Here is a 23,633-nt window from a genome sequence, read left to right as displayed (position 1 = left end):
GAGAGTCTCAAAAAGAACAAATAGACAAATTTATAAATCTACGATATGTTATTGAAATGCAATTCATCAACCTCATCTGAAGAATGTGTTTAAGCCGTGATACTCCATTTTTGGTCAATGCACTTCTGCAGGTTCTCGAGGGCAAGCCTATCCATGTGGACTGCTATGGCAACCTGTCCCCTCTCACCAAAAGTGGCCAGCAGTTGGTTTTTAACTTCTACTCCTTCAAGGAAAACAGACTTCCTTTCAATGTGAAGGTATAACATTTATCCCTCCTATCACCCTTTCTCTCTGCCAGCATTTACTGTGCATGTTCTGAGCTAATTTGTAAATGTGCCTTGCTGATTAAATCATGTCAGAAATGATCATCCTCTCCTAATTAGCTGACATTCATAACAATAACAGTTTTATTTTTGCTGTGACTGATGCATTGTTCCAGGAAAATTTAAATGACACAGTGTCACACTGAAAGTTTCCCACAGATCAGAAGTACATGCTGTTAATTTTGTGATTTTTTTTTATTCTTTTTTGGTAATTTTTGTCCTCCTGCCAACTGACAAATGAAATGCATTCTCCCTGTTAAATCTTTACATCTATATACTGTATGACAGTTTCCAATTTATGAAAGTGCAATAGGTTGAAGTAGAAAAAAATACAGAAATTTTAAATTCTGCAGGGTTGTTCTTGAAATTGTTTGTACAGTCAACTCATGATCTTTTGGCTATCTTCTACAGATCAGAGACATGGGCCAGGAGCCATGTGGCCGCCTCTCCTTCCTGAGAGAGCCAAAATCCACTAAAGGCCTTCCACAGACTGCCATATGCAATTTGAATATCACACTGCCAACCCACAAGAAGGTAGGATCACCATGTTTGAATAGGTCATCCTTATAGGCCATATCATATCATCTACATGTAAATTACATTCAAGAAACAGGAAGCAGTGTTGTCCTGACATCAAGAGGAGCCACTGAAGTTCATTTGGTCTAAAAGTGACTGCCTGCTGCTTGTGTCTTTTATAAGTGTTAAAGCCTGTGCCAGTCATAAGACCCCACAACGTACACATGCAGCCACACATGCACATCGTGCTTTGTTGTATTGCCTGGCTCACTGTGGGTACATAAGAATTATGCAAAAAAAAAAACACTTCTGATTTGTTTGTTGTGGTGTTGATTGATCACAAGAAACTGTAATTATTTTGCTTCTGCTTTTGTTATTTTGCTGTTTATTTTTTTATTAATCTCATAGATTTTTTCTGATGGCTTTTGTTGTTTTTGCTGCTCCATTTTCATCCCCTGAATTTTATTTCCACCGCCCTGCTCACTATAACTTCCCTGCTCTCCATTGTGTCATCTCTCTCCTCTCCTGCAATGCATCTTGGAATACCACAGGATATGGAGTCTGATCCTGATGATGAGGTAAACAGATTCTTCATCATCACATGGAACTGCTTCTTCTTTGTCGTCCTTTCTGTTTGCTATACTGCAGATGCTGAAGTAAATATGCGCGTTGCAAATATTTTGTCTCTGTACAGCACCTGCGTGTGAAAGATGCTTCTGACTGCACGTTTTTTACACAGCTACATCATTGCTGAAGTGACCCCATGTAGTGCATGAGTGGAAATGGCAATTGTTTTAATCAGCAAGGATTTATTTATTGTTGTCTTCATCTCAAGTCCAGTGGAGCCAATTACTGTGCCACACCTCGGCTTGTTTTTCATCTCTATCTTCCTTTACATACATACTCAGCAGGAAATCACCATATCTCCATCCTTCCTATTAACCAGAGCGTTTCATACAGGACTATGGTATCTCTTGGAAGCTAAAGATGAAACTCTAACTCTTATCATTTGTCCACTTAGTCATTGTTTTGTTGTATTTGGGGTTTCCCTTCCTCACTCTTGTCCATGGCTTGTGTGTTACAGAGAATACTAACACTCTGAGCTGCATGCCAAAACATTTACAAGTTAGTTTAATCAAAGGGAGATAAGGCTGTTTTTATCTTTGAGTATTTACATTATAAGTAGTGACCATGTGTGTTATATTCTTTCTACATAAATATATTAATCCACTGGTCAGACAGACTGTTGACATTGGGCAATTCAGCAACCAGAGTATTAAATCCAGATTTTGTTCAATGGCAGAATTTTTAATGTTCAGTGCCAACATAAAAAAAGTATTCCAACCATAACCACACATTGCAACTACAGTTAGGCAAATGACATGCTTAAGGTTTCCAAAAGACTGTAGTGATCGTCTGAAAGGGACACACACAAAGCACACAAACTACTGGCAACAACAACAGACCAACATTCATCATGACAACCTACAATCTACACCATTGCTTTCACTTTGTTACATAATGGGCACTCTTATTATCTACACAGGCACTGAATGTTGGCATATACTGTAAGTCATGAAATGCAGAATTGTCCAATAGGAACATAATTCCTGCAGACTGGACTGAATATGTGTCACTGTCCTAAAATTGAAATTGACACAACTGCTACTATTTTTGTCATTTTAATAAGGTGTACCATATCACCACATTTGATGATGATCTGAGGAAGTCATCTTCATGATAACAGGACATTTGTTTAACTAGCTAGTGTACATAAGTGGAAGTTGAATTTTGCCCATGCTTACTACTTACTGTAGCAAGCAATACAGAAAAAACACATATTGTTTGTAGTTATTTCATTGCAGTGACATTGAGAAATGCAATGAGTGAAGAGATGTAGAGAAACAGTCCGTTACTCTCCAGAGGAGACACTACAGTACACCTGCAGTGCCTCCTTGTGACAGTACTAACAGCATGTACTGATTCACTAAAAGCAGGACACTATCCATGCAATACAGTATCTATCAGTTAACAAGTTAACCTTAACCCTAACCCTAACAAGATTATTTAGACCTAATTCTGAGAGATTAGAGCTACATTTCACCATATTTTTTATGTTAAAGCATCTTTTGTTCTTTTTTGTTTGTTTCAGACTGAAAAGCCAGAACGACGTCATACCTTTGCCTCCTTAGCTTTGCGTAAGCGCTACAGCTATTTGACCGACCCAGCAGCGAGTGAGTTTCCCATTTTTACTTTCATGAACATTTCAATTGATTTTCGATATTTACATAATTTTAATCACTTTTAGTGTCTAAAGGTCCCTTAGTATAGAACGAGTTCTGACAAGACATGTTCATCAATCATTTATTCACTTCACCTTACACATACTCTTTGATCATTTGTCATTCATCAAACATTTGCATGGTTTACTGTGTGTTACGCTTTGCTTACCCACCCCATGTTGACAAAAAAGTGTTACTGTTACGTTATTTTACATTTGTGAAAACACTGGGAATCAATGTCTGTCTGTTCATTTATCATTTGAACAAAAAATGTTTCAATTCATGTTGAATAAAAATATTTTTTTGAATTGTTCTCATTCTTTTAGTGGCCATTTCACTCTTATTGGCTTTATGATTGTGTGCGGCTGTGTATATTAATGTGGTAACAGGTTGCACTTTATAGTTGATTTCCCCTACATTGAGACTATGTTAGAGTGAGCATTTTGCTATTTACAAAATGTTGACCATTATATATTTTTGGTACAGTTTTCATACTGCACTTTGTATTATCAGGACACAGAAGTTGTGCAAATTTTGCAGTACTGTCTGTGTTTTGTTTTATTATTCCAGCCTTGTCCATCTGAATCTTACATGAAAACAATCATGTTGTTGACAATTGAACTATGATGACTAATTTCTTGTAAAGTGCAACCTCATATTTTATTTTATGACCAACAAGTAAAGTGGTCATTTTTAATGGTATACATTCGTGGGGTCATCTCTGGCATTGGAAATGAACTAAATGAAAGCAAAAACACATGTCAATAAAACATGTATAGTAAAAGGCACTGTTGCAAGGAGGCAAATAGATTACAATAGAATAGAACACATCAAAAGTCAATGGAATTTTTTTTTGGTTTTCATGTCATTTTCTGTCACATTTATCATATGTCAAGCATTTTTTGTTCCTATACACACTCCATTCTTTTATCAGGTATATTTTGCCATTAGTCACTGATTTTAGACCATCACTTTCCATATCATTCTGGATTTTTGAACAAGGGCCTGTCCTGCATTTCATTTTGACAAAAAGTCTCCCTGTTTCAACTGTTATGTTATTTTAAACTTCTGTCTTGCTGCTGTGAATAATGCTGTTTCTGACTGACTCAAATTTCTCTTTCTGGTTTTTATGTTTTATTTTAAATTATTTTACGTTACATTTTATGTTTACTTCCTTATTGCTTTTGGTTTAAATTATTGTTGAAGAAACAACTGATCGAAGCTCGCCGAGAACACAGCCTTCTAGCTACCCTCACAAACCTGTCTTTTCAACGAGATCTTATCAGGCGTGGTCGCCTGTTCCTGTCGCCGTCCCTGGCCAAGCCAAGTCTGGGTTTGGCTCCCTCTCCAGTTCATCATCCAACACACCCTCTGCCTCTCCATTAAAGTCTGTCTGGTCCATCAACTCTGCCTCCCCAATCAAGACCAACATCCCTGGATCACCTGCCTCCTCTGTTAAGTCAGTTAGTGACATGGCCTCTCCCATCAGATCTTACAGAACCATCTCCTCTCCTATAAAAACTGTAGTCCAACAAGCCCAGTACCCAACCCAGGTGTCCCCAAGTCCATTGGCCTCACCAGGGAAAAGTGCCCCAGACCCTATATCTATGAAAGGACTGGCTGCATTATCTGCTAGGACCTCTCCAATAACAGTCTCTGGAGGAGGAAACACTCTTCTTGAGAGAACATCTATAGGCATGACCCCACCAACCTCTCCCAAGTCTTCTCTGAGTATGTTCAGTTCACCCCTACCATACAAGACTGTTATGGGGGGCTCTAGTGGCACAGCATCTTCCTCCTCACCCATAAAAACAGTCCCTGGTCTCTCCTCTGTGCGTTCCTTTGCTTCAGATGTCACTGGCCCTGCAAGAAACCTGTTCTCATCTCTTTCTTCACCACTTAAATCCAACCCCTCTCCAAGTGCTGCAGCTCTGATCAATGGAACTGTGTCACCTACACAGTACCGCTCTTCATCCCCAACATCTCTTCTCACCAGCAGTCTGCAAGAAAGAATACAAGCAACCACCAATGCTGCAACTACAAGTGTCAATGCAGCCTTTGATGAGGTTGAAAAAACATTTAATTCTTGTTCTGCAGGCTATGGCACCTTGAAGTCCTTGTCCTCTTCTGCATCCTCCTCATATCAGTCCATGAGATCTTCAGCTTCTAGTTCCCTTTATGCCTCTCTAAGAACCCCTCCAAATGCCACCACTGCTGTAACGTCCAGTACAATGACTGTTCCAGTGTACTCCGTTATTAATGTCCTGCCAGAGCCCCAGTTTAAAAAGTTACCTGAGGTGTCCAAGTCAGCTGCTGCCCTCCTGTCCCCGCGGAAAACTGTGTCGGCTGAGGTGAATGCTCAGTTGCAGTCTTCCTTTGCTAGAACTCTTTCCCCCATCAAAGCCCCTCTTTTTTCTGCTGGCATGAAATCAAACACCACATCACCACTGTCATCCAGCCAAGAGATTCTGAAGGATGTAGCTGAAATGAAAGAGGACTTGATACGAATGTCAGCCATTTTGCAGACAGACCCAAATTCCACAGCCAATAAAGGATTTCAGTCTGATTCTCCCAAAGAGGCTAAGATAGAGGACGAAGAGCCGTATAGGATTGTGGAGAAAGTAAAACAAGATTTGGTAAAAGTGAGCGAAATCCTTACTAAAGATGCTGTGAAGGATGGTAGGGTTTCTCTGGCAAGGGGTTCTTTGGATGACATACACTTCTCAAAAGTACAAGTTGAACAACCACCAAGCAACTGGAGCTATCCGCCAAGATATGAGACTGTGGTTCCTCAAACAAAATCAAAAACAATACCAGATAGAGATTTCAATCTCTCCAAAGTGGTTGACTACCTGGCCAATGATGTTGGTAGCAGCTCTTTCTCCAAAATGCATGACACAAAGCATAAAGCAGATGAGGGCAAGAGAGAAGGAGAGGGCAAGGAGAAACAGAAACGTGTCCTAAAACCCACCATAGCAGTTCAAGAGCATAAGCTCAAAATGCCTCCAACAAACATGCGCTCTTCAGCTTCAGACAAAGAGATCAGTAAAGTAGCAGATGCGCTTTTTGGAGCAGACACTGTGCTTGAATCCCCTGATGATATCTCACATGAACAGGATAAAAGCCCCCTCTCAGACAGTGGCTTTGAGACCAGGAGTGAAAGGACACCCTCTGCCCCTCAGAGTGCAGAAGGCATGGGTCCCAAGGCCCTATTTCAGGATATCCCAGTTCCACCAGTGATCACTGAGACTAGGACTGAGGTTGTCCATGTCATCAGGAGCTATGAGGCCCCAGAGGATAACAAACAACTTGCAATGGAGGATGCACATCCTGTCAGATATATTGACTCGGATTCTAAAGGGCATCTCAATCAAGCTACATCAACTCCAGAGCAGAATAAATGCTATTCAATAAAAGTCAGCCCTGATGAGGATCCAATTGGAAAAGGGATGAGAGTAAAGGAGGAGACTCACATCACTACCACCACCAGGATGGTGTACCACAAACCACCTGGCAAAGAAGCTGCATCTGAGAGGTGTGAGGAAACTATGTCTGTGCATGACATAATGAAGGCTTTTCAGTCAGGCAAGGACCCATCTAGAGAGCTGGCTGGACTGTTTGAACACAAGTCTGGCAATGAGGAAACATCACAAAGAGTTCTTGAGGACATCAACTCCAAACCTAAAGTTGAAAGAATAATTGAGGTTCATATTGAAAAAGGAAATAAAACAGAACCAACAGAGGTCATCATCAGAGAGACAAAAAACCATGCAGAGAAGGAAATGTATTACTACCCAGGGAATAGACATGAAGAGGAGGAGCCTGAGGAATCACTTCCAGTGTACCTTGACTCCCCCAGAGTGAACACACCCATGTCACAAGAGGAAGACAGTCGCCCTAGTTCAGCGCAGCTCATGGCAGATGACTCTTACAAAACTCTAAAGCTACTTAGCCAGCAATCTGTAGAGTACAATGAAGATGAATCGTCAGAGCTTAGGGGAGAATCTTATAATTTTGCCGAGAAAATGCTACTCTCTGAGAAATTTGACCAGTCTCATTCTGACACAGAGGAATATCTGAGAGATAGGTCTCGTTTCCACTCACCAGACAGAAGCAGTCATAGTGAGGGTAGATCAGTTGGGCCAAGGACAGAGTATGTCTTCAGGTCGCCGAGAAATGTGTTTGACAAATCTGGAAGAATGGCCAGTGCTGATGATAACTTTGACAAATTGACACTTTTGCAGTATTCTTCTGAACCTGGTAGCCCAAAGCAATCTGTTTGGATGCGTGTGTCAGATGACACACAGAGTAAGGAGAGAGAACAGCTTATGTATGAGGACAGAGTGGACAGGACTGTAAAGGAGGCAGAGGAAAAACTCAGTGAGGTTTCTCAGTTTTTTCGTGACAAAACAGAACAGCTCAACGATGAGCTCTCATCTCCAGAGAAGAAATCTCGCAGACCAGACTTCAGAGAATCACGATCAGGGCCGAGCTCTACACATAGCAGTCCAGAGAGGTCAGCCTACAGGAATGGGGGCAGTGGGGAAGAGTGGACCAGAGAGAGGCTTAGAGACAGGTTCAGCTCGAATGATAGGAAATGTGCCAGCTTACCCAGCAGTCCAGAGAGGAGAGTACTGCTGCAGTACAGTGAATCCGACCCAAGAAAACAAGGAGATGGTAAATCACAGGGAAGCACAGGTGAAGGCTCTAAACCATTTCAAATGTCTTCCTCTAAAGTGAGTGCAGTAAGGCTAAAGTTTGAGCAAGAGGCTCAGAGGCAAGATAGGAGTCCTCAGGGTGGCCAAAACTCAAATCCTCCTATTAGGAAACTCCAGGAAAGTAAATTACCTGTGTATCAGGTGTTTGCTGGTTCAAATGTTCCAAAAACACCAGACAGTCCAGGAAACCAGAGGAGATGTCTAGATAGTGAATCAAGTAAGTTCTCACCCAAGCATGAGACCAGTGGAAAAGATCAGGAGGAGAAAAAGTTATTCAAAACTTGGGAGAGTCAAGGGTATGGGAGCTATAAACCCCAATCTCCCAAACTATCTCATTCTTTAATCCATGATTCTATGAAAGATGGCAATAATAGTGATTCCCAAAGACAAGAAACAACCAAGAAAATAATCTACACAGAATTTGTTGTTCGCGAAAGCCCGAATAGCAATGATAGTCTAAAAAAAAACTCGGAATCACAAATTCCTGTTAAAAAGCCATCTAATTTCTCAGAAAATCATAAATCCACCTCTCTAAAATTAGATGCCTCTGTTGAACCATATGAGAAGGTAGGGTCTCATATTCCTACTCTAGCTAGTAATCGGTTACACAGTAGCTCTGAATCCAACAAGTCTACTCGTGGATCATCAGTAGAAAAATCCACAGACTCATCAGATGGTAGCCAGTCAAACATAGTATGTAATGGTGTTGACCAAGTAGAGTATTTGGAGCAAGTAACTCCTGTAGTTGTCACGGAGGGTTTCAAAGATATTAAACCCTTACCTGTGTATGTTAGCATCCAAGTAGGAAAGCAGTATGAGAAAGAAACAGCCTCGGGGCAGCTGGGAACATACAAAAAGATAGTAAGCCATGAGAGTAGGACAGTGCATGAAACTAGGGGTGCATTTTACACTGTCAAACAAAAACAGTCTCCATCTCCTCAAGGAAGTCCGGAAGATGACACTCTAGAACAAGTGACTTTCATGGACAGCTCTGGGAAAAGTCCTGTAACCCCTGAGGCCCCCAGCTCAGAGGAAATGAGTCTGACCTCAAGAACACCAGACTCTGTAATAGGCTTCATGCCAGGCATGCCAAGCCCTATCCCAGAGGAGTCTGAGGAGGAAGAAGGAAAGACCTTCATCTACAAGGAGCCCTTGAAGGAAAAATCTAAACCAGCTTCCTCAGAGAATCACAGTAGAAAACAGGATACAGAGAGACAGAAGTCAAAGGAGAAAAGAGTTGCTTATATAGAGTTTCCACCTCCTCCTCCTTTAGAGACAGAGCAGTCTGACCCTGAGAAAAGGGGGTCGTGTGCCTCTTCTGAGGCAGAGACAGAGATGATGGAGGTGAACCTCCAAGAGGAACATGATAGGCACCTCTTAGCTGAGCCAATCATCAGGGTACAGCCTCCATCCCCTATACCCCCTGGAGCTGATAACAGCGATTCAAGTGATGATGAGTCTGTCTTCCATCCCATCCCCATCAAAAGGTACACCTTCAAAATGAAAGAGGAGGGGGATAAACGCCCAAAACACAAACGAACAGAGAAAAACGGAAATAATAAGGAGTCTGGGATCAATGGTGTAGTAAAGGGGGAGGATGCTGACTTTGAACAAAATGGCAATGACCAGTCAATCACTGACTGCTCTATAGCAACCACTGCTGAGTTCTCCCATGACACAGATGCAACTGAAATAGACTCTTTGGACGGGTATGACCTTCAGGATGAGGATGATGGACTGAGTGAGGATCCTAAAACATCCAGTCTGTCTAATGATGGAAAAACAACTGACCGCTCATTTAGTCAGTCTAAGCTTGAAGTGATAGAGGAAGAGAAATGTGAAGAAGTGGGGGATAATGGAAAGTCTAAAACCAGCACATCTTCAGCAAAAAGCAGTGGAGATGAAAAGGATTATACCCTAGAAGGAAGACATCCAGATAGGCAGGGCTTTGGAGAAAACTACTTTGCCTACCAACTTGAAGAGGAGCTGAATTCAACCTTCAAAACTGTTGCTACTAAAGGCCTGGACTTTGACCCCTGGTCCACCAAAGGGGGTGATAATGATGGAGTTTTTGAGCCCAAATCAAAAGAGGAGGATCCCAAGCCCTTTGGTTTATCGGTGGAGGACAAATCACAGGCTACAACACCTGACACAACTCCCGCTCGAACACCGACTGATGAGAGCACACCGACTAGTGAGCCTAACCCCTTCCCTTTCCATGAAGGGAAGATGTTTGAGATGACCCGCAGTGGTGCTATTGACATGAGCAAGCGGGACTTTGTTGAAGAGAGGCTTCAGTTTTTCCAGATTGGTGAGCATTCCTCTGACCCTAAAACAGGGGAAAAGGGGAGAGGGGGCAAGATCCTGGGGGTAATTTCCTCTCAGTCAAAAACAGGGGAGAGGGCCACAGTAGATGGGAATGTGAAGGTTATAGATACTACCACAGACAGCAGCACTACACCAACAACACCAGCAGCAACAACAGCAAAATGCAGCTCTGCGCAGCCTGGCAGTGACACTGGCTATACCAGTACTGATGCTCCCTCCTGTGAAGCCATAGCTGAGACCGCCTCGTCATGTACAATCACAGCCTCTAAGGTTGATCCCAAATTACGCACTCCTATTAAGATGGGCATAGCTGCCTCTATAACTGTGAAAAAAGACTCAGGGGATCTCACAGATTGTAAAACTGAGATGTCAGAGGGTCAGATGGTGCCAGAATACATCAGTATAGAGGGTCAGTGTACAGAGAGTCAGTCTAGCAGACACACTGAGTCCAAGTTAGAGAGTAGAGATTATCCTTCTGAAAACTGCAACAACAACAACAACCTCGAGTCCTCAAGTGTTCAGGCCAACTACATTCAATGTGGTAGTGTGGTGTTTAATTTGCAGTCCTCCTCTGAGCCCACTCTTCAAAAAGCTAGCAGGATAGAAACACTGTGTTGTAGGGATTTAGAAGAGAGGGTGGATTTACACAGCAGCAATCAGGTGCAGGACCAGAAAAGTGAAACAGTTAAAGAAAGTGAAGTGAAGCAGCCGAGGTCAAGGCTTCCAGTTAAAGCATCAGGGTGGTCATTTCACACACAGGGAACTGCCATTGGCAAACAGAAGCCCAAACAAGCAGTAACGGTTGAGGTCAGGAAAAGGGGAGAGCCAGCCATAGCCAAAGTAGAGCCCAGGTCTAGAATACCAATCAAGGATGTTAAAAAGAGCAGCCCCACTGCTGCAGCTAGCTCACTTGTTTCAGTTCGGGTTACCTCACAGCCAACAAGGGCATTGGACTCAGAGAGAACAGCCATACAATTGCCCTCAAGGCTCCCACTGAAGGACAGGCATCAGGTCAGCAATGTCACAAATGAGGGAGCATGTAGACAGGACAGGCAGGAAAACCCTAGTGAAATTTGTAAGCGCACCATCGAGTACTTTAAAGACATTAGCGGGGAGACGCTAAAGTTGGTGGACCGCCTGTCAGACGAAGAGAAAAAGACGCAGACAGAGCAGTCGGAGGAAGACAGCACCTCCCGGAGCACCTCTCTGTCGGACGCCTCCCAGCCTTCCCAGCCCTCCCAGCCCTCCCAGCCCTCCCGCTCATCCAGGTCTGGTAGAGGTTCGAGGGCTGAGGCCGGGGCCGCGTCCGTAAGGGCAAAGGTGGCGACGACGGACAGGGCCTCCGGCAGTGAGAGGAGCAGGAGGAGTAGGCGGACTGGTGGGAAGGAGGGCAGTCAGGGACTCACAGGGTCTCGAACGCCTCCCATCGCGGAGATCAAGCCTAGTTTGTAAAACTTTCACACTATGTTTAAAATACATCTATATATTTATATATTTCACTTTTAGTTGCATGACATCGTTGTGATCGTTTAATGGATTGACTGGAATGCCTGTGGCGTGTTTACATATTCTCTTCAGAACAGTAGCTGTCATTTAAATTTCTTTTTTTGTCATTGATGTACTGTGTACTGTATTGTCCTTGTTGCAAGATTCTCTTTCCTCTGTTCCCCTCTTTCAACCCTTTTTAACCCCCGTTTGGTAGCGTGAGCATGCCAGTAGTAGTGACTGGTCCACTGGCACAACCAGTCCCTTGTTTGACAACTTCCTGGTCTGTCTGTCTGTCTGTCTGTGCGGGGTGGCTACTGAGTTATTGTAGTAGTTTGTTCTTACAGAATTTTTCATGTTTTCAATTGTCATTTAAACTAACTAGTGTTGGCAAAGAACACACAAAAAGCGTCTTCGCATGTCAGCATTTTAGATTCTAACATAGACCTTTCCACCCTAGATTTGTAGAACTACGAGTCTGTTGTTGAGAGTCATGTTATGCTTTGTTTTGTGTGGTTCTCATGACAGTTACTGCTTGCTCAGAGGATACATACCACAAACAGTCACAGAACACCACTTAATCTATGAACATATTTAAGTTGCCCATAATGTCTCTAGTGTGAAATATCCTTTTCTTGCCATCCTGTGAGAGTAATTGAACCTAGATTACAGCTATATTACAGTGATATGCTCACTATTGTAATTTAATTATTTTGAACACTACATTGATTGATGTTGTTAATTCTGATGCATAAGTGGCCAGAAAAGGAAAAATATGTACATGTTTATTTTTCTCTTAGATTAGTATCTAGGGGAAGAGGAATGTGAACGGTATTGATAAGTCATTATCCTCTTTCTTCCCAGGTCCCCAAAGTCCTTGTGAGCGGACGGACTTGCGCATGGCCATCGTTGCAGATCACCTGGGACTCAGTTGGACAGGTGGGACACATTCTACATTACTCTAGCTCTCAGGTCCCTTTTACCTGAGTTGCTTTCTTTCTCATTCTCAAACCCTGGCATTTACTGCCATCTTCAGGCTAACGGAATATCCTACAAAGGATCATACTGTTAAATGTGGCCCTGAAAATGTCATGTCATTTAATGGGGACAAAAAAAAAAAAAAGTGGAATTTAAATTTAGTGATGAGGCAACTGAAGTTGAAACTGTTTTATAACAGGATTTTAATGATTTTGAAATACATATATTTATATTGTTATTTAACTTCTGTGTAATTTGTGTGTTTGCACTCTGAATAAAATGACAGACAATTAAATACTGTACATTAAAGTTAGAAGAGTTGCTATTCTTGTCCCATCACAGAGTTGGCCCGGGAGATGAACTTCACAGTGGATGAGATCAACCACATCAGACTAGAGAACCCCAACTCTCTGACAGCACAGAGCTTCATGCTACTTAAGAAATGGGTCAGTCGGGAAGGGAAAAACGCCACAAGTAAGACTATTTTTATATCTAAAAATGTTTTTTCTCCTCTCTTTCGATGTCTTTCGTCTGCTCTCTCTTTTCAGTCTTTCTGCTTTTGATTTACGGCAAAGAAAACTTCTAATGCTAGCTCACAAAATTGATGGTATTTTCACATGCATCTGTGTTGTCCATCTTAGTCTGAGTACTTTCCCTGCCTGTTTTCCTGTGTATCCTCTTCAGTCCCTTTCTGTCTGTCTTTTAATCACTCTCATCCCTTCCCTGTTCAGACATCAAACACCCAAATTTGCATATATTTTTTTTTTCCTTAGTAAACCATTGAGATAAGCAGTTTTGCTCAAATTTACAAACTTTGTTTCATAATTTTACAGAAAACTTAATTAAATTTTTTTGTCATCATCTTCTCTTCCACAGCGGATGCCTTAACTACAGTGCTGACCAAAGTCAATCGGATGGATATTGTGACTTTACTGGAGGGCCCAATATTTGACTATGGTAACATTTCAGGCACGAGATGTTTTGCCGATGATAACGCTGTTTTCCGGGATCAGGCTGATGGTAAAGTTTAGCTCTGTCTAGCTGACCTCTTACCTCTCCCTGCTACCATTTTTGTTGTGCCAATGCATGGATCACATGCAAATAGTCCTAGTGCAAATCTCTAGATAAACTGATTTACTGTCAGATTTGGATTTTGTTTGGACAACTGGCTCCTGCTGTTTCCCAAATGCATTCCTGATTTTCATATTTTACAGTTTATATGCCAATGAAATAATCATAGTATTCTACTTTAATGCACCTTGCTTTTTTTTTTAAATCAATCAATTTTAAATAAGTTTTAATAGCACTTGAACATACTGATGTGAATTGGCTTATATTTAATTAACCACCATTTTCATATTAATCAGGTCTTGCAGAGGGTGAATACCACTCTACAAATCACCATAGTGCATCCAGTTGTCACAAATGAGCAATATCCACTGTTAAAATCCCATTCTAAGTGCATGCTGCATACTTATTTAAATGTTTTTCAATTATGTCTGACTAGAAATATAATCTATAATCCTGTAGAGTCTGCTTTCCTTTCTGCATTTAGTTTAGTTCTCCTAGTTCTCCTCCAGTTCCTCTGAGCCTTCCTTGGATAGATGAGAGAATCTCTTCCTCTGTGAAACCAGACTGCCTCCTCCTCCTCTTCTTCCTCCTGCCTCCCATCACCTCCCCACAGCAGTATCCACTGCTGATAACAGCACATAACAGCTCTTAACAAGTTAAGAGTCATAGTTGCTGATATCTACATGTGCCCTCTCCTTATCCGTCCCTCACATGCCTCCTCCTCCACATATCCCTCATTCATGTTATTCATTCATTGTCTTGTTGTGCAAGCATGTTTCAAATTAAACCATGTTTCATGTGTTCTTTTTCCATCTTTCTCCAATGCACTTTTGTTCCTTTTCATCTCCTCTGCATGTCGTGCCTTATCCCTTTGCCATAGTTTGCGTTATTATCCCCTTAACCCCCCGAAGCAATGAAGCTGCCTTCATCTTGCAGACACCCAGCCCCCTCTTTCCAACACAGACCCCAACTCCCCCACCCACTCCCCTCTCACCTACTGTAGCACTTCACTGCCGTCCCTTTCCCCCACGCCGCTCTCCGAGTTATGAGTCCTCCATTTCGCTCAAAGACTTGGCACCTCCAGCGCCATTTGAACCACCAAGGTTCAACTTCCTTCCCCTTCCTTCCCCCATTCCTCAATGTCCCCCTGCTGACCCTCGTCAATCCCCTGCCTTCCCTTTCTCTCCCCACCCATCCTCCCCAATCCCCCTCATCACCTCACCTTTACCTTTGTCACCTGCTGCTAACTCTTCATCACCCATTCCTTCTTTAGCTACCTCTGTTCCATCCTCTCCCACCTCTGCCCCAACCTCCCCCACTTTCACCATTCCCACCCCAATCCCTGACCTATCGGAACCCATCACCAACCCCTCCTCACCCTTAGGTAGGGCTTCACCTTCTGTCACGGCCTCTCCAAGCAGAGAGTCTATAGTGATGCAGCTGGCCTCCTCCTCCCGCCCTGTCTCCCCTCTTTCCTTGTCTACTCTCCCTCCCGTCTCTCCCTCTGGGTCCCGATGTCCTAGCCCCAGTCCTTCCTCCCCTCCCCTCCGCTCCCTGTCCCCCTGTCCTGCTTGCCAGTGCACTTGTGCGCCCTCCATCCCTCCACCTCCCACTCGAACTCCCATTGACCCTTCCACAATGGAAATATTCATTTAGCATCCTCTGTCCTTTATCTTGCTCCTTCTCCTCCTCTATTCCTTCCCACATCTCTCATCTGTCAACTTATTCATGTGAGCATGTAACAGAACACCCTGGCAAATAATTAAGTAATATCCTGCATTCATAACATCCCACGCTACATGATTAATATGGCCTTATGTCTCTAATGCTCTGCCACTTTTGACGTCTTACCTCACCACAGCTGTTGAATGAACACTCACTAAAAATCAGAAACATTACTGACAAACATGACATTGCTTTTATGATTACTGTCAATTTGAATACTACTAAGTATTATAACTATACTACTACTTCTTTATATATCTTAAATATTTCATTATATTTTTTATTTGTGTTCAATACGACATTTTCAAAAATATACAGTAAAATGTATTGTATGTATTTATTATATTTTACTGCATATGTTTGAGTTTGGATTAGTCATACTGCCATTATACAGTAGCCGCTGACAAATCACCATCTCAGCTAGTGGTTATCTGGAGACATGCTTTGCACTTCAACCTCTGTGCCATTGTCAGCTCATACGGTGTATGTGTTAAGGTGTGTGTGTTTTTCGGTGTGTTATATTCTTTTGTGGCATGCTTTGGTGTGTGCGTATGTCTCTACATTTGTCATCCTGTCACCTACAGATTATCAGAGCATTCTAGCGGAGCTGCAGTCCCCTGCTGCACTGCACTCTGACCCCCACTTCCTGGAGCCCGAACTCCCCATCACCCCCAACCCTTCCCTTGCTCACCATCAACCAGAGCCAGACACCCCTTTGCTGGCCGACTCCCAGCCTCAGCCCTTGCCCTGGAGCCCGGAGATAGAGCCTGGTAGCGAAGAGCCAGACAGCCCTCCTAGGAGCCCCCCCAGACCCTGTGAGCTTGCCCTATCCTTCCCGGCCTTTGAACTCCCTGACCCTGTTCCTTCTAAGGTCAGAAAGCCCCACATCGCTCTGAACGACCAGCTGCTTTTGAGCGAAGAGGAGGACAGGTCTTGTCATGAAATGGAGCTGAGCCACAAGCCCAGGTCTCACTCTTTCCCAGCGATGTGTGAGTTAGACATTGACATGGCTTACTCCACATCTTCCCCTTCTCTATCATCAGTATCATCTATAACCCCTTCATCGCCTGACAGAGCACAAGTGGTAGATGCAGGAGTGCAGTTGGGTGCCCCCAATGGGGTACAGGAGGATGTAGGTTTAAAAGGAGGTGAAATGGAAGTGACAGAAGAAATAGAGAAGGTTGTTGAGATGGTTGCAACAGAGGTAGCAGAGGGCAATGGATTAGTGGAAAAGTGGGTAGAGCAGGACCTGATTAAAAATGTGGAAAGAAAATGTGAGTTGATAACAAAAGATAGGTCAAAGTTGGCAGAGGAAAAAAACATTTTGGTGGAACAGAAGGAGGGGTCTGCAGAGGAAGAGAAAGATGTGATAGATGAGCAGCATGTCCTTGTTCAAGATGAGAAGAAGGGGACAGCCTGTAAGGTGGAGGAGGTGAGAGATGTGCAGAATCTGTCAGAGGAGCAGCATAATCTGATAGAGATTTGGCATGAAGTGGGAAAAGACTGTACCACAATAGAAGCGGTGACTGTCACAGAGGGTATTGATGAAAAACCAGAGGTGCAAAAGGTGGATGGGGACAGTGAGGAAAGAGTCTACAAGGGTGACACAGATGGAGAACTGCAGTTTAAGGATGAAGGAGAGTTGTGTGGCAGTGAAAGAGATATTTACGGGACGTCAGAAGAGGACCATGCAACCAAGGACCAGGCTGTAGCCTGTCTCTCCCCTCAGGCCTGGGTTGAGGCACTTGGAGAACTTCAGTCCAGTGAGTCTGAATCCAATGAGGAAGAGGAGGAGAGACACGGAGACAAACAAAGCACAGAAGAGGCATTAGGATCTCTGTTGGAGGAGGTGAAGAAAGAAGAAGGCTCAGAGGAGAAGGAGGAGGACAAAGAGATGACCGAGGCCAGGGTTCAGGAGATTCTTGATCAGGTTGAACAGGCAGAAAAAGACATGTGTTCACTTTCAGGTTGGCACAGTGATTCATCAAGCGTCAATGTGGAACCACCAACGCCAGGCCGAAGTGTCAGCTCAGACCTGCTCGACAGACGGGAAAGGTCAGTCTCTTAAGTCTCCCAGAATTACCACAATTTCTTGCCAGCCTGAATTTGAAATCCATCTTTTCCTTGTGCATCCTTCTCAGAAATCTTCTCAGATTATGTATTTTTCAGCTCTTTACGGTATCCTGTAACTACAGTCCTAATTATTTGTATCTTACCCAACAGCCAGGAGAACTCTAGTGACTCCATCACATCCTCGTCTAGGGGCGAATCAGGGAGGTCCCGACAGAACGGCGACAGCTCAAAGCACTCACCTCAGGGCGGCTCCTCTGAGTCATCGAATGGCAGAAAAGAAGAGGGAGCGCTGGTGTCAGAGAAAAAAGTCCAGGTAATGTTACTAGCAATAACAATAATGAGAACAATCAAATGAAAAGACCCTTAACAGTGGTTGTAGTGCAGTGAAGAATCTAGTCCTCTTTATTGTCTGTACTTACTGCAGCACTATACTTCATTGTGATTCTGTTATTGCAGGTGAAATGCCTAAACCTATTGTAGAAGTTGTGCTAAAGAAACAAACTTCAGTCTTTGGTCCCAGGTTTCTCTTCTTTTTGATCCAGCAGACCATGGAGATGACGTAGGCCTTCATAAAGGCTACATGTCACAGCTAACTAATTCTCTTTCCTATACATGTACTTCTCTCTCCTCCTGAATCCCTCCATGTGTTTGTGTAATGACCTTATAATACCTTTCTCAGCAGCGGGTTAGTGTAGATTCTGGTTCAGAGGAAGAACAGACTGTAACTACAAGAATCTTCAGACGCCGTCTCATTTTAAAGGTACCCTGAAAGCCTGGAGCAGAGGCTGGGCTGAGCCTTTGTTTGGTTGGGTTTGGTTTGGTTTGGTTTGGTTTGGTTTGGTTTGGTTTGGTTTGGTTTGGTTTGGTTTGGTTTGGTTTGGTTTGGTTTGGTTTGGTTTGGTTTGGTTTGGTTTGGCTTGGCTTGGTTTAGACTGGTCATTCTGGTGTGCATCATAGTAGTCGTGTTTGGTTAATGATAGTTCTACTCTCTTTGTAGGTGTGGATATGTGTATGCATAGATATGTTTGTGTACGTGCACTACCGAGCCCGTCTCAGGTCATGGTTGAAGACTAACCTAGTGTTCAGCTTCTTTCTGACATGGATGTTTGTTTTTCTTGAGGTGCTGTTTCGGTGTGGTGATGGTAACGGATTGTTTTATTAGTTCTGAATGCGTCTTTTGTGAGCCTTTATTCGTTTCCTAACCACAAATGCTTCCAGGGAGAAGAGGCAAAGAATATTCCAGGCGAGTCTGTTACAGAGGAACACTATATGGACCAAGACGGTAACCTCATCAGTAGAAAAGTAATGTACAACTTCATTTTCATTTCCCATTCAGCTCTGAAATAAAACCCACCACAGGGAGAGATGTTTTCACAAAAGCAGATCAGATTTTTTCTTCCTTTATCAACATCCTTCTGCCTTGGTCAGGTAATAAGGAAGGTTATTCGGAGGGTTTCTACTCCCACACCAGAAAACCAAGGAGGCGACAGGTGGCACAGAGACCTTCAGCACAGTCCCATTCTGCAGGAAGACTGGTCTGAGGTTGGCATGAAGATATCTAACTGTGTGCCTGGGTTCAAAGTCTAATCTAGATGGGAGGCCTGGGATGTTGTTACCCTCCTGTCAGAAAACAATCAGCATGTGGGAGGTTCACAGCTAATGTAGACGTTAGGCTTAAAGCTGCACTGTGAAAGACTGCATGTGAAAAAGCACAAATTTTACCATCCTAAAACACAAAGTGGAGCTGCAACAACAAAAAAAACATTGTATCTTACCTAAATGAGAAAATACATTCATGAGCAACCTCTTCAATCCTGTGAGACCCACCAGCAGGTCATCATCAGAAAGTAATTGTCTTTGGCCAAGCGTTGCTCAAACCCACAATATTTTATTAATAAGGTTCCTAATGATTTGAAATATGTGATGATGAACAGAAATATATGTACTATTCTACACAAAACATATACAGAATTTTTCAAATGTATTTTGGTGTAGCAGAACAGAAGAGTTTACTGACACCACGTTATTTCTAGGTATCGAACACCTCAGAGTTACATCTCACTGTTCTTTTAGTGCAGCTTTAAGTCAAAAAACTGAGTCAAAAATGGAATCAGTTTTGATCTGATCTTGTTTATATCCAGTGGTGCAGGTGAATTTTCGATTAACACTGGATTAGTTGGTTTGGGAAAACTGTCCTCATTATCTCTCTTCTGGGCAAAAATGCTCCCATTTGAAGTGCAACCTTGCATTTTATGTTTTGACATTGTGTGGTGTGTATTGTGTTTACATAAAGGGGATGCTGACTATGCTCCTCCTGACTATGGTTTTAATGGTGTTTTAAAGTGTTTAACTGATTAGTCAACAGTATGGCTAATGAGTGCCATGGCTGTTGTGAAAATACAGTGTACCTCTTTTCTTTCTAACACTTTACATAATAATATAATTTCTCTTCTAGGTGTCTGGTTGGTGTGTGGTTTGGGTCCTAATTATATTCCTAACAATAATTATACTACTAACATTTGCTAGTTTCACATTCCTATAGTGTGTGTAGTTTACTTTCTCATTTGCGTGTTGGTTTGCAACTTGTTTTCCTCCAATGAGAAGAAAATGATACCATGACTCAACTATATTTCTTTGTCTGTGTTTTCTAGCAAGGAGAAGTTTCAAGGAATAGCAGGCGAAAGGATGACAGAAGATCAGGAGATAAGAAGTTCCACTCATAGGGATGGTTGTGCTCTACCAGGTACAGTAGCTTACTGCTTTTCTCTGTAACACAATCAGCTCCTCTCTTGTTAATCACTCCTCTACTCATTCTCTTCTTATTCAGTGCACTCAATGACCTTCTTAAGACGTGCGGGTACCTAATACACACATGGTAGAGTGGTTTTGATCTTCTCAGAAGAAGAAATAAGAATAAGGGTGTTTTTTAAAACGTCAAACTATTCCTGTAATTTACCCCTCCTCAGATAGTTACTCTGTCCCACAGACTCCAAAAGGCTGACTGATCCTCTGGCAACATTTCTGCCCTCCGTGTTCACGAGTGTGTGTGAATAGAGAACAGTTACAAAGGAAACAGGGCTGATGGACGGCACACACCTCAGCATTATATTGCCCCACTGATACCCTCAATGCCTGTTTTTGTTCACTAAATCCCCAACTCGTAACAGCATTGTAGCATCCAAAAAGACTTTGTTATCCCACTGGCCAGACTGTTAATCCCTACTGCTGTTCACCCGTATGTTATGTTTGCAGTGAATCACTCCATCTGTACAAAACTGACTTAGAAATAATATGGCACTGCTGTGAAGCCTGGCAAGGGGTTTCTATGGTAACAGAGGTCACCATAACAACCCACAGACCATCAGGTCTTGTTGTCATTTTGTTAGATCACAACAGTTTTTGCTGTTTAAAAAGACTTTTCACAGAAAAATTTTTGTTTGTGAGAGGAAGGTTACACCCTTAATATGTAAATTAAGAGAATATTTTTGTTCAAAAAATATTGTACAATTTTAGATAGAAGGAAATGTATCCTTGGCAATTTTACTCTATAAACTTGTTAATATATTAAATGTGCTTCAATATGTGATGAACTGTTTTGTGTCTTGCAGATGTACAGGAACTGAGTTAGATGTTTCCTGGGAAGAAGTGTTCAGAGGGCTGAAGAGCTACAGTGTGAGGCCTTCAGACAAGGGTCCAGTCTGCAACTATCTGCTTCAAACAAATGGTTTTCATGTGAGAGGAGTCGACCCTTCTGACTTACGCATGAGCATGAAAAACTCACTTCCTGTCAATCAAAAAGACCCAGGAGGTTCTCACTCTCTGACTGCGGTGGACTCGTGGACAATGATTCTGCTTCCTGTTTTTGTGTGAGACAATACGTGCCATCGGTCCACTGGTGAAGTGAGAGCCTTTTGAAGAGCATCGTTTGTGGTGAAAACGAAAAAGACTCCGTTACTGACAACCACACAGGTGCAACTGTGACCAAAGATGGCACAAGAGCTCAGTCCACATGGTGGATGGAAAGAATGAAGTAGACACAATAACACAAAAAAATCTAATGGAACACTTCTGATTCAACTTCAACACTCGCCTTATGGTTTTTTCTTGAACCCATTGTTGTCAGGATGTAAATTGTTTTGGGATTTTTTTCTTCCTTTTTAAAACTTAAACTAACACAAAAGCTTTTTTCTGTATATAAAATTACAATGTGTAAAATTCTTAAAAAAGGGTAAGTTACTGGTTGAGAACGCACTGAGGAGAGTAACCTTTTCAAGTGCTTTCAAAATTTATTGAAACAGTTCCACTTTTAAAGATTTGAGTGTAACTTCACAGGTTCTTGTATAATTAATTATTAGAGCAGGTATAATGTTTGTACATGAAAAAAAGCTGGTTTGATTTTAACAGAAGAAATTTCCAGAAAATCAAATTTCAGTAATTCCCAAAGTGGGAGTGGATCTAATCCTGCAAAAAGCAGCCTTTCAGAGTACTCATATTTTCATGCATGCTGTTCACATTATTTTAAGTACAATTTTTACAAGTTTGCAAACACTGTATTCAAATGACAAATAAAAACCCTTTATCTGTGTACACATATAGCCCAAACATTTGTCACCGATTTTATATTTTAAATTGAAAAAGGATACCATTAAAGCATTTATCATGATGGGGTGAGAATGAAAAAAAGTTCTATAGCTTCTTGAGGGTGTGATGTCTTGTCTGTGTATGTAAAACCGGAGGGCAGCTTCTGCTACGAGAACGAAATAATCTGAATGTAAATGCTAGTAGGCTGGCTCGCTGTAAAATTATAACTGTATTGTGCGTATTGGCTATAAGGTGTAGGAGTCTCTGTACACTGTTAGACTGTTCGTAATCATTTTAGCAGTGTGTCAATTTGGTTTTCTAACGGCTGCTGTGGTATTAAAGGAAAACGGGGGCATTTCATTTTGGATTTTTTGGTGAAGTATTTCCTTAATTTAAAATCCTACTCACATTAAGGACACATAAAGACATTATTTGATTGTAGCTCTAAATAGCATATTGTATGACAAAAACACTGGATGGTCAAAAACAATTATTTAAGCATTAAATAAATTGTGTTTAACTCTGAAACTGTGTGATCTTTTTAGGCTTGAGAGTCTGTATATGCAGTGTCGAATAGAATTGTTTTCACTAGCTCATTGGCAAAATTTTACTTTACAAGACATTAGGAATTATCTTTGTATTGGTTTTCATTAGATGCCCATGTAGTTCAAGTGTGGTGTTCTACTGGTGCGATGGCTCAGTATGCTGATGTCTATGCTGTGGACATGAAAACTATGTAACTTTTTTTTTTTTTTTGGCGGGGGGAGGGGGGAGGGGGGTTGAAGAAAGTCAGGTAGGGTGCTGTACCACATCCCCTTATACTACTATGTCAATCAAGGGGAAGAGGATCCTTTGATATGGTTGAACTATCAATTTTGTCAATTTTGTTTGATATGTGTTTTCACCTGAGCAGATTTTTTGATGTACAATTCTTACTAACAGCGTGAAGCCATTGAAATGTAACTATTCTAGCACTTTGGTTATTCAAGGTCTTTTAGAGGCTATAGCAGCAATGATGCCACCACAAATGTTTCAGACGTCTTTAAAAAAAATCAACCTAAAAATAAAAAAATAAAAATGCATTGATTTTGCAGTACAATTGTTTCTGTTCTTGTCTTTGTGTCCTTGAACATTGTTTTATTATGTAAGTAATGTAATGGAAGCAGGGTAGTTATGTCATGAGAGACATTGTCCTTCAACTAGTTACGTGCTTCTTCTTCACCAAACTGTACTTGAGCAAAAATCTCCAGGGCTGCTTGTTTATATGCTTGGACTGCCTTGTGTGGCCAGACAACAACAGTTCATGATGAGGATATTGCTGATTTCTGTTGAATGAGTTAAATGATAACTAGAAAAGTTATTTCAAAGCATTCCTGTCTCTCATGAAGCTCTATGATTTATTAACATCACATAACCCTCTTTAAGTGGATATTTTATGCAGATGATGATAACACTAATTTGTAGTTACTGGAGTCCTAATGACTAATATAAATACTGAAGGTACTGTTCAAATAAGAATGGTAGTGTGTTCTTAGAGGTGGAATACAATAGGG

The 23,633-nt window shown here is 42.0% G+C and overlaps 1 protein-coding gene across 1 annotated transcript in view; it reads left to right on the top strand.

Moving 5' to 3' along the window:
• Nucleotides 1–23,166, top strand: part of LOC111235209 (ankyrin-3-like) — a 94,524-nt gene extending 71,358 nt beyond the window's left edge. The window contains exons 33-45 of the mRNA XM_022763577.1: nucleotides 132–257; nucleotides 735–857; nucleotides 2,992–3,073; nucleotides 12,517–12,591; nucleotides 12,973–13,104; nucleotides 13,507–13,650; nucleotides 16,011–17,481; nucleotides 17,650–17,812; nucleotides 18,179–18,259; nucleotides 18,718–18,801; nucleotides 18,928–19,041; nucleotides 20,151–20,242; nucleotides 21,108–23,166. Coding sequence (XP_022619298.1) covers nucleotides 132–257; nucleotides 735–857; nucleotides 2,992–3,073; nucleotides 12,517–12,591; nucleotides 12,973–13,104; nucleotides 13,507–13,650; nucleotides 16,011–17,481; nucleotides 17,650–17,812; nucleotides 18,179–18,259; nucleotides 18,718–18,801; nucleotides 18,928–19,041; nucleotides 20,151–20,222 — 2,667 coding nt within the window. The 3' untranslated portion in view covers nucleotides 20,223–20,242; nucleotides 21,108–23,166. The remainder of the gene's footprint in view (nucleotides 1–131; nucleotides 258–734; nucleotides 858–2,991; nucleotides 3,074–12,516; nucleotides 12,592–12,972; nucleotides 13,105–13,506; nucleotides 13,651–16,010; nucleotides 17,482–17,649; nucleotides 17,813–18,178; nucleotides 18,260–18,717; nucleotides 18,802–18,927; nucleotides 19,042–20,150; nucleotides 20,243–21,107) is intronic.
• Nucleotides 23,167–23,633: the final 467 nt, after the last annotated feature.

The sequence above is a fragment of the Seriola dumerili genome, unplaced genomic scaffold (assembly GCF_002260705.1).
Source record: "Seriola dumerili isolate Sdu_G_001 unplaced genomic scaffold, Sdu_1.0 BDQW01000478.1, whole genome shotgun sequence".
Classification (NCBI taxonomy): Eukaryota; Metazoa; Chordata; class Actinopteri; order Carangiformes; family Carangidae; genus Seriola; species Seriola dumerili.
The sequence above is the reverse complement of the archived record's forward strand: the minus strand, read 5'-3'. Positions and strand labels throughout refer to the sequence as shown.